Raw genomic sequence first — 12,994 nt, forward strand, 5'->3', positions numbered from 1 at the left:
GTTGGACAGTCTGTCCCAGTGGATAATGTACAATTGGAGGTGAATATCCCTTCACCATTCATTGTATAAAGATTTGAGTTTTAAAAGTGAGTTTTGAAAGTGCAGCCTATGGTTTTAAAAATGATTAAATTATAAAAAATGTAAAAGCCATGATTTGAAAGTGTGTGGTGACCAAATGCCTTATGCTTGCAAACATACAAACCATTTGGTAAAATATTCTGTATTGTTCTTCTCAACAACAAACCCCATGGAAAGACCAATAACTGCACATGAGTTTATTTTAGCAGCATCTACTGTTCATCCATTCTTGAAGCTATTGGTTGGAACTCTGTGGCGTCCCTGTAACTGGGAATAATCCTGGGACCACTTCCAGGGTCACCATTGTAAGAGTGGCACATGTAGTTGCAGCAGCCAATGGCTTCCAAATGGCCTGGTCAGAAAGGTTGCAGGTTGCATAACATGAGTTGCATTGCACTGCTTTATTTTTTTGTTGAAGCCTATAATTGCTTTTTTAAAAATGTGTTGTTAGGCAAGCACCAAATCAATATAGTTTATAATGCACTAGTATTTGATCAGTACCTGCACAGTTCAGGTATCAGAATTGGGAGGAAAAAAATGGTATTCGGAACTTATCAATCAATGGGAACAAAATGGCATATTTTTAACGAACCACTTCGTTTCTGTAAGAGGAATACCCAGGTGTCTGAGTCATCTACTTTTCACCAATTTATTCTGTGTTGTCTAAGTGTTAAGTGTTGTCTCTGAAATGTCAGATTTAAAAATTATACCTGAAGTGAATAATCGAAATGCCTTTCTGAACCAACTATAATAAAATGCATAGATTATAGGGTTTACAGTAGAATTAAAGTAGCCTACCCATAAGAGTGTGTAGAACAGTGCTGGTGGTGTTGAGTAATTGATAAAGGGATCAATAATGTTACACACAAAAAAAGGAGTCCAAAAGGAAAGAAACGCCCCCATTACGATAGCAAGTGTCTTAGAGGCTTTTGTCTGGGTTGTATTAGATATGCTTGTTGAATTCATACAGCTTGTTTTCTGTATGCTGCGCGACTGTCTCTGTGCCACGAGCAAAATCTTCAGGTAAACACCAAGCATTATAATTCCTGGAATGTAAAAGGAGAGAACTGATGAGACTGAACTTGACAGGCCACTCTGAAACAAAACACATGTTCCTTCACAGGCGATGTGGTTATAGTAGAAGTCCTCAATCCCCCAAATATTTAACTTCAGAAAAACCATACCAAAGCCTACAAGAGCTGAAATACTCCAACTGAGCAGAATCATGATCAACACAGCATTAACAGATATTTTTCTTCTGTATAGTAGAGGTTGGCAAACAGCATAGTGTCGGTCAAGTGATATGAATGCCAAATTTAGTATCGATGCTGTACATAACATAACATCAGAACTCATATAGACTTGACAGAATTCATCACCAAAATACCAGCAAGACTCCACACATTGAATCATACTGGGCAACATGACGAACAACCCTAAAAGAAGGTCAGACACAGCCAGAGAGACTATCAGGTAATTGGTTGGAGTATGGAGCTGCTTAAAATAGGCTATTGAGACGGTGACCAAGAGGTTTCCACACACTGTGAGGATGACTGTGCTTCCTAGAATCATGTAGAGGACGATGCGTATGGGCAAGGGATAGATGGTCTTTAGACAGGAACTGTTTCTGGACTCATAGCAGAGTACTGGCTCCATCTGTTCAGAGGGGAACAAGAATGATATATTCAGGAATGGAATAAAATGTGCTTTTGCTACAAAGATCCATATTTCTTTTTCTTTCTTTTTCTTTTTTTTAAATAAAATCTGCGCTAAAACTGGAATAACCCAAGATTACTTTGTAAATTGGGCTCCATCATTTCTTTTCTTCTCATAGATCGTAGCTCAGTGGCAGCTAGAACAAAATAAAACTTAAATTGTTACTATATGCATGTCATCAATAAACCACTTATATATTCAATAAATTGTCATCAATAAACCACTTAGAATTGTTATAAGATGGAACCAAAGGTAGATCAGGGAAGGGTGAGAATGACAAAACATAACACTTTCATCAGGGCATGAGGAGCAGGCAGCTATTTATTTGAAATCTCTGAAAAACCCTGAAACAAGTTGAAAAAAAGGCAGAGAGAAAGGGAGGGGTGGACAATCAATTCCTTGACTTCCAAACACCCTCATTATCCAATAAATATGTATTTTTAGACTGATTTACATCTTCAATCATGATATGAACCATTAAAGGTCAGTAAAAATTTTAATGCATGCAGGTCACAGAGGCAGTAATGTGAAATCCTTTGTCACTTTTTGTCACTGGTGTGGTTCTTCTGACTGGAGAGACACCATGAAGTTACATTACTTGACGCTTTGAATTGGAGCCTCTCTCTCCCTCAGATAAAAATGTTAAACAGTGCTGCAAATCTTACACCTGTAAACTGTGCTGAAAATGTCAACTCGGAGCAGGAAACCTAATTTTCTTCTGCTTTGGACAAAACTCAAAATGGTTAATCAGAACAATCTGAAACTCTTCTTAATACAAACTGAATAGTAAACTGAAAATTGGTAAAAACATGAACATAGAGCCTTAGCTGTTTATGTAGCTTGGACTCTGTTGATGTTCCCATGCATCTTAGACCAGCATTTTTTTTCTCTGAAGCTATCAAGAAAACCTTAGTCAGCTCACTTAACCCATAAGAACCCAGACCCATTTTAGGACAATTAAAGTAGGACATTTACAGATTTAAGGACATTTAAAGTGTTTGTTACAAGTCTGTTTCCAGGGGTTAAAACACATTTTGCAGGACTGTTTTCATTAAAAACTGTGATGATCATTAGGCAGCTTTCTCAAAGCATATTCAGACAGTTGTGTTTCAATTCCACACTCACCTTCCATAGTTACCTGGGCAGTAGGGCCACAGCAGAATTTGCCTCAAATGGGGTCAGTGTCAGCTTTACCTCTATTGGGCTCTCTGTCTCTCTGGCCATTAGAGTAAGACCTTTAAATAATAGACCCTGTGGGAGTCAGGTTGGACAGTCTGTCCCAGTGGATAATGTACAATTGGAGGTGAATATCCCTTCACCATTCATTGTATAAAGATTTGAGTTTAAAAAGTGAGTTTTGAAAGTGCAGCCTATGGTTTTAAAAATGATTAAATTGTAAAAAATGTAAAAGCCGTGATTTGAAAGTGTGTGGTGACCAAATGCCTTATGCTTGCAAACATGCAAACCATTTGGTAGGATATCCTGTATTTTTCTTCTCAACAACAAACCCCATGGAAAGACCAATAACTGCCTATGGGTTTATTTTAGCAGCATCTCCTGTTAATCCATATGTTGAAGCTATTGGTTGGAACTCTGTGGCGTCCCTGTAACTGGAAATAATCCTGGGACTACTTCCAGGGTCACCATTGTAACAGTGGCACATGTAGTTGCAGCAGCCAATAGCTTCCAAATGGCCTGGTCAGAAAGGTTGCAGGTCGCATAACATGAGTTGCATTGCACTGCTTTATTTTGTTGTTCAAGCCTATAAATGCTTTTTTTAAAAAAATGTTGTTAGGCAAGCACCAAATCAATACAGTTTATAATGCACTAGTATTTGATCAGTACCTGCACAGTTCAGGTATCAGAATTGTGAAAGAAAAAATGGTATTCGGAACTTATCGATCAATGGGAACAAAATAGCACATTTTTAACCAGTTTTACAAGCATTTTCTAACCAACCACTTCATTTCTGTAAGAGGAATACCCAAGTGTCTGAGTCATCTACTTTTCATCAATTTATTCTGTGACAAGTGTTGTCTCTGAAATGTCAGATTTAAAAATTATACCTGAAGTGAATAATCGAAATGCCTTTCTGAACCAACTATAATAAAATGCATAGATTATAGGGTTCACAGTAGAATTAAAGTAGGCCACCCATGACAGTGTGCCAAACAGTGCTGGTGGTGTTGAGTAATTGATAAAGGGATCAATAATGTTACACACAAAAAAAGGAGTCCAAAAGGAAAGAAACGCCCCCATTATGATAGCCAGTGTTTTAGTGGCTTTTGTCTGGGTTGTATTAGATATGCTTGTTGAATTCATACAGCTTGTTTTCTGTATGCTGCGCGACTGTCTCTGTGCCACGAGCAAAATCTTCAGGTAAACACCAAGCATTATAATTCCTGGAATGTAAAAGGAGAGAACTGATGAGACTGAACTTGACAGGCCACTCTGAAACAAAATGCATGTTCCTTCACAGGCGATGTGGTTATAGTAGAAGTCCTCAATCCCCCAAATATTTAACTTCAGAAAAACCATACCAAAGCCTACAAGAGCTGAAATACTCCAACTGAGCAGAATCATGATCAACACAGCATTAACAGATATTTTTCTTCTGTATAGTAGAGGTTGGCAAACAGCATAGTGTCGGTCAAGTGATATGAATGCCAAATTTAGTATCGATGCTGTACATAACATAACATCAGAACTCAAATAGACTTGACAGAATTCATCACCAAAATACCAGCAAGACTCCACACATTGAATCATACTGGGCAACATGACAAACAACCCTAAAAGAAGGTCAGACACAGCCAGAGAGACTATCAGGTAATTGGTTGGAGTATGGAGCTGCTTAAAATAGGCTATTGAGACGGTGACCAAGAGGTTTCCACACACTGTGAGGATGACTGTGCTTCCTAGAATCATGTAGAGGACGATGCGTACGGGCAAGGGATAGATGGTCTTTAGACAGGAACTGTTTCTGGACTCATAGCAGAGTACTGGCTCCATCTGTTCAGAGGGGAATAAGAATGATATATTCAGGAATGGAATAAAATGTGCTTGTGCTACAAACATCCATAATTCTTTTTCTTTCTTTTTCTTTCTTTTTTAAAATAAAATCTGCGCTAAAACTGGAATAACCCAAGATTACTTTGTAAATTGGGCTTCATTTCTTTTCTTCTCATAGATCGTAGCTCAGTGGCAGCTATAGCAAAATAAAACTTAAATTGTTACTATATGCATGTTATCAATAAACCACTTATATATTCAATAAATCGCCATCAATAAACCGCTTAGAATTGTTATAAGATGGAACCAAAGGTAGATCGGGGAAGGGTGAGAATGACAAAACATAACACTTTCATCAGGGCATGAGGAGCAGGCAGCTATTTATTTGAAATCTCTGAAAAACCCTGAAACAAGTTGGAAAAAAGGCAGAGAGAAAGGGAGGGGTGGACAATCAATTCCTTGACCCTTAAATATGTATTTTTAGACTGATTTACATCTTCAATCATGCTATGAACCATTAAAGGTCAGTAAAAATGTTAATGCATGCAGGTCACCGAGGCAGTAATGTGAAATCCTTTGTCACTTTTTGTCACTGGTGTGGTTCTTCTGACTGGAGAGACGCCATGAAGTTACATTACTTGACACTTTGAATTGGAGCCTCTCTCTCCCTCAGATAAAAATGTTAAACAGTGCTGCAAATCTTACACCTGCAAACTGTGCTGAAAAGTGTCAACTCGGAGTAGGAAACCTAATTTTTTTCTGCTTTGGACAAAACTCAAAATGGTTAATCAGAACAATCTGAAACTCTTCTTAATACAAACTGAATAGTAAACTGAAAATTGGTAAAAACATGAAAATAGAGCCTTAGCTGTTTATGTAGCTTGGACTCTGTTGATGTTCCCATGCATCTTAGACCAGCAATATTTTCTCTGGAGCTATCAAGAACACATTAGCCAGCTCACTTAACCCATAAGAACCCAGGCCCATTTTAGGACAATTAAAGTAGGACATTTACAGATTTAAGGACATTTAAAGTGTTTGTTACAAGTGTGTTTCCAGGGGTTAAAACACATTTTGCAGCACTGTTTTCATTAAAAACTGTGATGATCATTAGGCAGCTTTCTCAAAGCATATTCAGACAGTTGTGTTTCAATTCCACACTCACCTTCCATAGTTACCTGGGCAGTAGGGCCACAGCAGATTTTGCCTCAAATGGGGTCAGTGTCAGCTTTACCTCTGTTGGGCTCTCGGTCTCTCTGGCCATTAGAGTAAGAGCTTTAAATAATAGACCCTGTGGGAGTCAGGTTGGACAGTCTGTCCCAGTGGATAATGTACAATTGGAGGTGAATATCCCTTCACCATTCGTTGTATAAAGATTTGAGTTTAAAAAGTGAGTTTTGAAAGTGCAGCCTATGGTTTTAAAAATGATTAAATTATAAAAAAAATGTAAAAGCCGTGATTTGAAAGTGTGTGGTGACCAAATGCCTTATGCTTGCAAACATGCAAACCATTTGGTAGGATATCCTGTATTTTTCTTCTCAACAACAAACCCCATGGAAAGACCAATAACTGCCTATGGGTTTATTTTAGCAGCATCTCCTGTTAATCCATATCTTGAAGCTATTGGTTGGAACTCTGTGGCGTCCCTGTAACTGGAAATAATCCTGGGACTACTTCCAGGGTCACCATTGTAACAGTGGCACATGTAGTTGCAGCACCCAATGGCTTCCAAATGGCCTGGTCAGAAAGGTTGCAGGTCGCATAACATGAGTTGCATTGCACTGCTTTATTTTGTTGTTCAAGCCTATAAATGCTTTTTAAAAAAATGTTGTTAGGCAAGCACCAAATCAATACAGTTCATAATGCACTAGTATTTGATCAGTACCTGCACAGTTCAGGTATCAGAATTGGGAGGAAAAAAATGGTATTCGGAACTTATCAATCAATGGGAACAAAATGGCATATTTTTAACGAACCACTTCGTTTCTGTAAGAGGAATACCCAGGTGTCTGAGTCATCTACTTTTCACCAATTTATTCTGTGTTGTCTAAGTGTTAAGTGTTGTCTCTGAAATGTCAGATTTAAAAATTATACCTGAAGTGAATAATCGAAATGCCTTTCTGAACCAACTATAATAAAATGCATAGATTATAGGGTTCACAGTAGAATTAAAGTAGCCTACCCATAAAAGTGTGTAGAACAGTGCTGGTGGTGTTGAGTAATTGATAAAGGGATCAACAGTGTTACACACAAAAAAAGGAGTCCAAAAGGAAAGAAACGCCCCCATTACGATAGCAAGTGTCTTAGAGGCTTTTGTCTGGGTTGTATTAGATATGCTTGTTGAATTCATACAGCTTGTTTTCTGTATGCTGCGCGACTGTCTCTGTGCCACGAGCAAAATCTTCAGGTAAACACCAAGCATTATAATTCCTGGAATGTAAAAGGAGAGAACTGATGAGACTGAACTTGACAGGCCACTCTGAAACAAAATGCATGTTCCTTCACAGGCGATGTGGTTATAGTAGAAGTCCTCAATCCCCAATATATTTAACTTCAGAAAAACCATTCCAAAGCTTACAAGAGCTGAAATACTCCAACTGAGCAGAATCATGATCAACACAGCATTAACAGATATTTTTCTTCTGTATAGTAGAGGTTGACAAACAGCATAGTGTCGGTCAAGTGATATGAATGCCAAATTTAGTATCGATGCTGTACATAACATAACATCAGAACTCATATAGACTTGACAGAATTCATCACCAAAATACCAGCAAGACTCCACACATTGAATCATACTGGGCAACATGACGAACAACCCTAAAAGAAGGTCAGACACAGCCAGAGAGACTATCAGGTAATTGGTTGGAGTATGGAGCTGCTTAAAATAGGCTATTGACACGGTGACCAAGAGGTTTCCACACACTGTGAGGATGACTGTGCTTCCTAGAATCATGTAGAGGACGATGCGTATGGGCAAGGGATAGATGGTCTTTAGACAGGAACTGTTTCTGGACTCATAGCAGAGTACTGGCTCCATCTGTTCAGAGGGGAATAAGAATGATATATTCAGGAATGGAATAAAATGTGCTGGTGCTACAAACGTCCATATTTCTTTTTCTTTCTTTTTCTTTTTTTTTTACAATAAAATCTGCGCTAAAACTGGAATAACCCAAGATTACTTTCTAAATTGGGCTCCATCTTTTCTTTTCTTCTCATAGATCGTAGCTCAGTGGCAGCTAGAACAAAATAAAACTTAAATTGTTACTATATGCATGTCATCAATAAACCATTTATATATTCAATAAATTGTCATCAATAAACCGCTTAGAATTGTTATAAGATGGAACCAAAGGTAGATCAGGGAAGGGTGAGAATGACAAAACATAACACTCATCAGGGCATGAGGAGCAGGCAGCTATTTATTTGAAATCTCTGAAAAACCCTGAAACAAGTTGAAAAAAAGGCAGAGAGAAAGGGAGGGGTGGACAATCAATTCCTTGACTTCCAAACACCCTCATTATCCAATAAATATGTATTTTTAGACTGAGTTACATCTTCAATCATGCTATGAACCATTAAAGGTCAGTAAAAATTTTAATGCATGCAGGTCACAGAGGCAGTAATGTGAAATCCTTTGTCACTTTTTGTCACTGGTGTGGTTCTTCTGACTGGAGAGATGCCATGAAGTTACATTACTTGACGCTTTGAATTGGAGCCTCTCTCTCCCTCAGATAAAAATGTTAAACAGTGCTGCAAATCTTACACCTGTAAACTGTGCTGAAAAGTGTCAACTCAGAGCAGGAAACCTAATTTTCTTCTGCTTTGAACAAAACTCTAAATGGTTAATCAGAACAATCTGAAACTCTTCTTACTACAAACTGAATAGTAAACTGAAAATTGGTAAAAACATGAACATACATGTAGAGCCTTAGCTGTTTATGTAGCTTGGACTCTGTTGATGTTCCCATGCATCTTAGACCAGCAATATTTTCTCTGGAGCTATCAAGAACACATTAGCCAGCTCACTTAACCCATAAGAACCCAGACCCATTTTAGGACAATTAAAGTAGAACATTTACAGATTTAAGGACATTTAAAGTGTTTGTTACAAGTCTGTTTCCAGGGGTTAAAACACATTTTGCAGCACTGTTTTCATTAAAAACTGTGATGATCATTAGGCAGCTTTCTCAAAGCATATTCAGACAGTTGTGTTTCAATTCCACACTCACCTTCCATAGTTACCTGGGCAGTAGGGCCACAGCAGAATTTGCCTCAAATGGGGTCAGTGTCAGCTTTACCTCTATTGGGCTCTCTGTCTCTCTGGCCATTAGAGTAAGACCTTTAAATAATAGACCCTGTGGGAGTCAGGTTGGACAGACTGTCCCAGTGGATAATGTACAATTGGAGGTGAATATCCCTTCACCATTCGTTGTATAAAGATTTGAGTTTAAAAAGTGAGTTTTAAAAGTGCAGCCTATGGTTTTAAAAATGATTAAATTATAAAAAATGTAAAAGCCGTGATTTGAAAGTGTGTGGTGACCAAATGCCTTATGCTTGCAAACATGCAAACCATTTGGTAGGATATCCTGTATTTTTCTTCTCAACAACAAACCCCATGGAAAGACCAATAACTGCCTATGGGTTTATTTTAGCAGCATCTCCTGTTAATCCATATGTTGAAGCTATTGGTTGGAACTCTGTGGCGTCCCTGTAACTGGAAATAATCCTGGGACTGCTTCCAGGGTCACCATTGTAACAGTGGCACATGTAGTTGCAGCAGCCAATAGCTTCCAAATGGCCTGGTCAGAAAGGTTGCAGGTCGCATAACATGAGTTGCATTGCACTGCTTTATTTTGCTGTTCAAGCCTATAAATGCTTTTTTAAAAAAAATGTTGTTAGGCAAGCACCAAATCAATACAGTTTATAATGCACTAGTATTTGATCAGTACCTGCACAGTTCAGGTATCAGAATTGTGAAAGAAAAAATGGTATTCGGAACTTATCGATCAATGGGAACAAAATAGCACATTTTTAACCAGTTTTACATGCATTTTCTAACCAACCACTTCATTTCTGTAAGAGGAATACCCAGGTGTCTGAGTCATCTACTTTTCATCAATTCATTCTGTGACAAGTGTTGTCTCTGAAATGTCAGATTTAAAAATTATACCTGAAGTGAATAATCGAAATGCCTTTCTGAACCAACTATAATAAAATGCATAGATTATAGGGTTCACAGTAGAATTAAAGAAACCCACCCATACTAGTGTGCCAAACAGTGCTGGTGGTGTTGAGTAATTGATAAAGGGATCAATAATGTTACACACAAAAAAAGGAGTCCAAAAGGAAAGAAACGCCCCCATTATGATAGCCAGTGTTTTAGTGGCTTTTGTCTGGGTTGTATTAGATATGCTTGTTGAATTCATACAGCTTGTTTTCTGTATGCTGCGCGACTGTCTCTGTGCCACGAGCAAAATCTTCAGGTAAACACCAAGCATTATAATTCCTGGAATGTAAAAGGAGAGAACTGATGAGACTGAACTTGACAGGCCACTCTGAAACAAAACGCATGTTCCTTCACAGGCGATGTGGTTATAGTAGAAGTCCTCAATCCCCAAAATATTTAACTTCAGAAAAACCATACCAAAGCCTACAAGAGCTGAAATACTCCAACTGAGCAGAATCATGATCAACACAGCATTAACAGATATTTTCCTTCTGTATAGTAGAGGTTGGCAAACAGCATAGTGTCGGTCAAGTGATATGAATGCCAAATTTAGTATCGATGCTGTACATAACATAACATCAGAACTCATATAGACTTGACAGAATTCATCACCAAAATACCAGCAAGACTCCACACATTGAATCATACTGGGCAACATGACGAACAACCCTAAAAGAAGGTCAGACACAGCCAGAGAGACTATCAGGTAATTGGTTGGAGTATGGAGCTGCTTAAAATAGGCTATTGACACGGTGACCAAGAGGTTTCCACACACTGTGAGGATGACTGTGCTTCCTAGAATCATGTAGAGGACGATGCGTATGGGCAAGGGATAGATGGTCTTTAGACAGGAACTGTTTCTGGACTCATAGCAGAGTACTGGCTCCATCTGTTCAGAGGGGAATAAGAATGATATATTCAGGAATGGAATAAAATGTGCTGGTGCTACTAACATCCATATTTCTTTTTCTTTCTTTAAAATAAAATCTGCGCTAAAACTGGAATAACCCAAGATTACTTTGTAAATTGGGCTTCATCATTTCTTTTCTTCTCATAGATCGTAGCTCAGTGGCAGCTAGAGCAAAATAAAACTTAAATTGTTACTATATGCATGTTATCAATAAACCATTTATATATTCAATAAATCGTCATCAATAAACCGCTTAGAATTGTTATAAGATGGAACCAAAGGTAGATCGGGGAAGGGTGAGAATGACAAAACATAACACTTTCATCAGGGCATGAGGAGCAGGCAGCTATTTATTTGAAATCTCTGAAAAACCCTGAAACAAGTTGAAAAAAAGGCAGAGAGAATGGGAGGGGTGGACAATCAATTCCTTGACTTCCAAACACCCTCGCTATCCAATAAATATGTATTTTTAGACTGATTTATATCATCAATCATGCTATGAACCATTAAAGGTCAATAAACATGTGAATGCATGCAGGTCACCGAGGCAGTAATGTGAAATCGTTTGTCACTTTTTGTCACTGGTGTGGTTCTTCTGACTGGAGAGACACCATGAAGTTACATTACTTGACGCTTTGAATTGGAGCCTCTCTCTCCCTCAGATAAAAATGTTAAACAGTGCTGCAAATCTTACACCTGTAAACTGTGCTGAAAAGTGTCAACTCAGAGCAGGAAACCTAATTTTCTTCTGCTTTGGACAAAACTCAAAATGGTTAATCAGAACAATCTGAAACTCTTCTTACTACAAACTGAATAGTAAACTGAAAATTGGTAAAAAACATGAAGAAAGAGCCTCAGCTGTTTATGTAGTTTGGACTCTGTTGATGTTCCCATGCATCTTAGACCAGCAATATTTTCTCCGGAGCTATCAAGAAAACCTTAGCCAGCTCACTTAACCCATAAGAACCCAGGCCCATTTTAGGACAATTAAAGTAGGACATTTACAGATTTAAGGACATTTAAAGTGTGTGTTACAAGTCTGTTTCCAGGGGTTAAAACACATTTTGCAGCACTGTTTTCATTAAAAACTGTGATGATCATTAGGCAGCTTTCTCAAAGCATATTCAGACAGTTGTGTTTCAATCCCACACTCACCTTCCATAGTTACCTGGGCAGTAGGGCCACAGCAGATTTTGCCTCAAATGGGGTCAGTGTCAGCTTTACCTCTGTTGGGCTCTCGGTCTCTCTGGCCATTAGAGAAAGAGCTTTAAATAATAGACCCTGTGGGGGACAGGTTGGACAGTCTGTCCCAGTGGATAATGTACAATTGGAGGTGAATATCCCTTCACCATTCATTGTATAAAGATTTGAGTTGTAAAAGTGAGTTTTGAAAGTGCAGCCTATGGTTTTAAAAATGATTAAATTATAAAAAATGTAAAAGCCACGATTTGAAAGTGTGTGGTGACCAAATGCCTTATGCTTGCAAACATACAAACCATTTGGTAAAATATTCTGTATTGTTCTTCTCAACAACAAACCCCATGGAAAGACCAACAACTGCCTTTGGGTTTATATGAGCCAGGATATATAATAAAATAAACTTAAAAGTGGGTTTAGGTCTCAAAGTATGACCCACCTACTGTCAGTTTTGCACATGAAGGGCTCACCATCGAGTTAGCAATAATACGTGTTATATACAATGTCCAAATAGACTTTCATGTCCTGGGTTAAGATAACTATCTTCAGTGTTGTAAGTCAGTAACAGAAGTTGTGTAAGTGACGTAACTTATGTCACAAACAGTAGTCAGTAAGTACGTCACTCACATAATGTAAGTGACATAATTTACGGATATACAATCAAGTGAAACTGTAAAATATCCCAATATCCATAAGTACCTTTGAACATTTTAGAAACATGGCTGTCAGTTATCGTGAGGGTGAGGGCCTTCACAGGTCTAAGCGGGTCTGTATGGGTATCCTTATACTGCCACAGGACTGTGTTTGGTCTGAGTGTGCTCAGTATCTGCTCTATGTGGTGTGCCATATTG

General features: G+C 38.2%; 4 protein-coding genes across 4 annotated transcripts; all 4 read right to left on the bottom strand.

The window, feature by feature from the left end:
* Positions 1–602: 602 nt before the first annotated feature.
* Positions 603–1,764, bottom strand: LOC311251515 (trace amine-associated receptor 1-like). The gene has a single exon (XM_084343974.1). It carries the CDS (start codon positions 1,732–1,734, stop codon positions 742–744), a length of 993 nt encoding a protein of 330 aa, XP_084200100.1. The 5' UTR covers positions 1,735–1,764; the 3' UTR covers positions 603–741.
* Positions 1,765–3,810: 2,046 nt separating this feature from the next.
* LOC311251826 (trace amine-associated receptor 1-like) lies at positions 3,811–6,045 on the bottom strand (the record flags this gene model as incomplete). The annotated part of the gene is made up of 2 exons (XM_084344471.1): positions 5,972–6,045; positions 3,811–4,806 (listed from the first exon to the last, which is right to left on the bottom strand). Exon 2 carries the CDS (start codon positions 4,804–4,806, stop codon positions 3,811–3,813), a length of 996 nt encoding a protein of 331 aa, XP_084200597.1. The 5' UTR covers positions 5,972–6,045.
* A 599-nt stretch (positions 6,046–6,644) lies between these two features.
* LOC311251751 (trace amine-associated receptor 1-like) lies at positions 6,645–7,846 on the bottom strand (the record flags this gene model as incomplete). The annotated part of the gene is made up of 1 exon (XM_084344387.1): positions 6,645–7,846. One exon carries the CDS (start codon positions 7,844–7,846, stop codon positions 6,854–6,856), a length of 993 nt encoding a protein of 330 aa, XP_084200513.1. The 3' UTR covers positions 6,645–6,853.
* A 1,976-nt stretch (positions 7,847–9,822) lies between these two features.
* Positions 9,823–12,537, bottom strand: LOC311252089 (trace amine-associated receptor 1-like). Its single transcript, XM_084344925.1, has 2 exons — positions 12,102–12,537; positions 9,823–10,925 (listed from the first exon to the last, which is right to left on the bottom strand). Exon 2 carries the CDS (start codon positions 10,923–10,925, stop codon positions 9,930–9,932), a length of 996 nt encoding a protein of 331 aa, XP_084201051.1. The 5' UTR covers positions 12,102–12,537; the 3' UTR covers positions 9,823–9,929.
* Between the last annotated feature and the right edge of the window lie 457 nt (positions 12,538–12,994).

This window comes from Pagrus pagrus, assembly GCF_965226575.1.
Source record: "Pagrus pagrus genome assembly, chromosome: 22".
Classification (NCBI taxonomy): Eukaryota; Metazoa; Chordata; class Actinopteri; order Spariformes; family Sparidae; genus Pagrus; species Pagrus pagrus.

Excerpts from the sequence above, each read along its gene's own strand:
- LOC311252089 (XM_084344925.1), bottom strand. The coding sequence starts at position 10,925 with ATGGAGCCAGTACTCTGCTATGAGTCCAGAAACAGTTCCTGTCTAAAG.
- LOC311251515 (XM_084343974.1), bottom strand. The coding sequence starts at position 1,734 with ATGGAGCCAGTACTCTGCTATGAGTCCAGAAACAGTTCCTGTCTAAAG.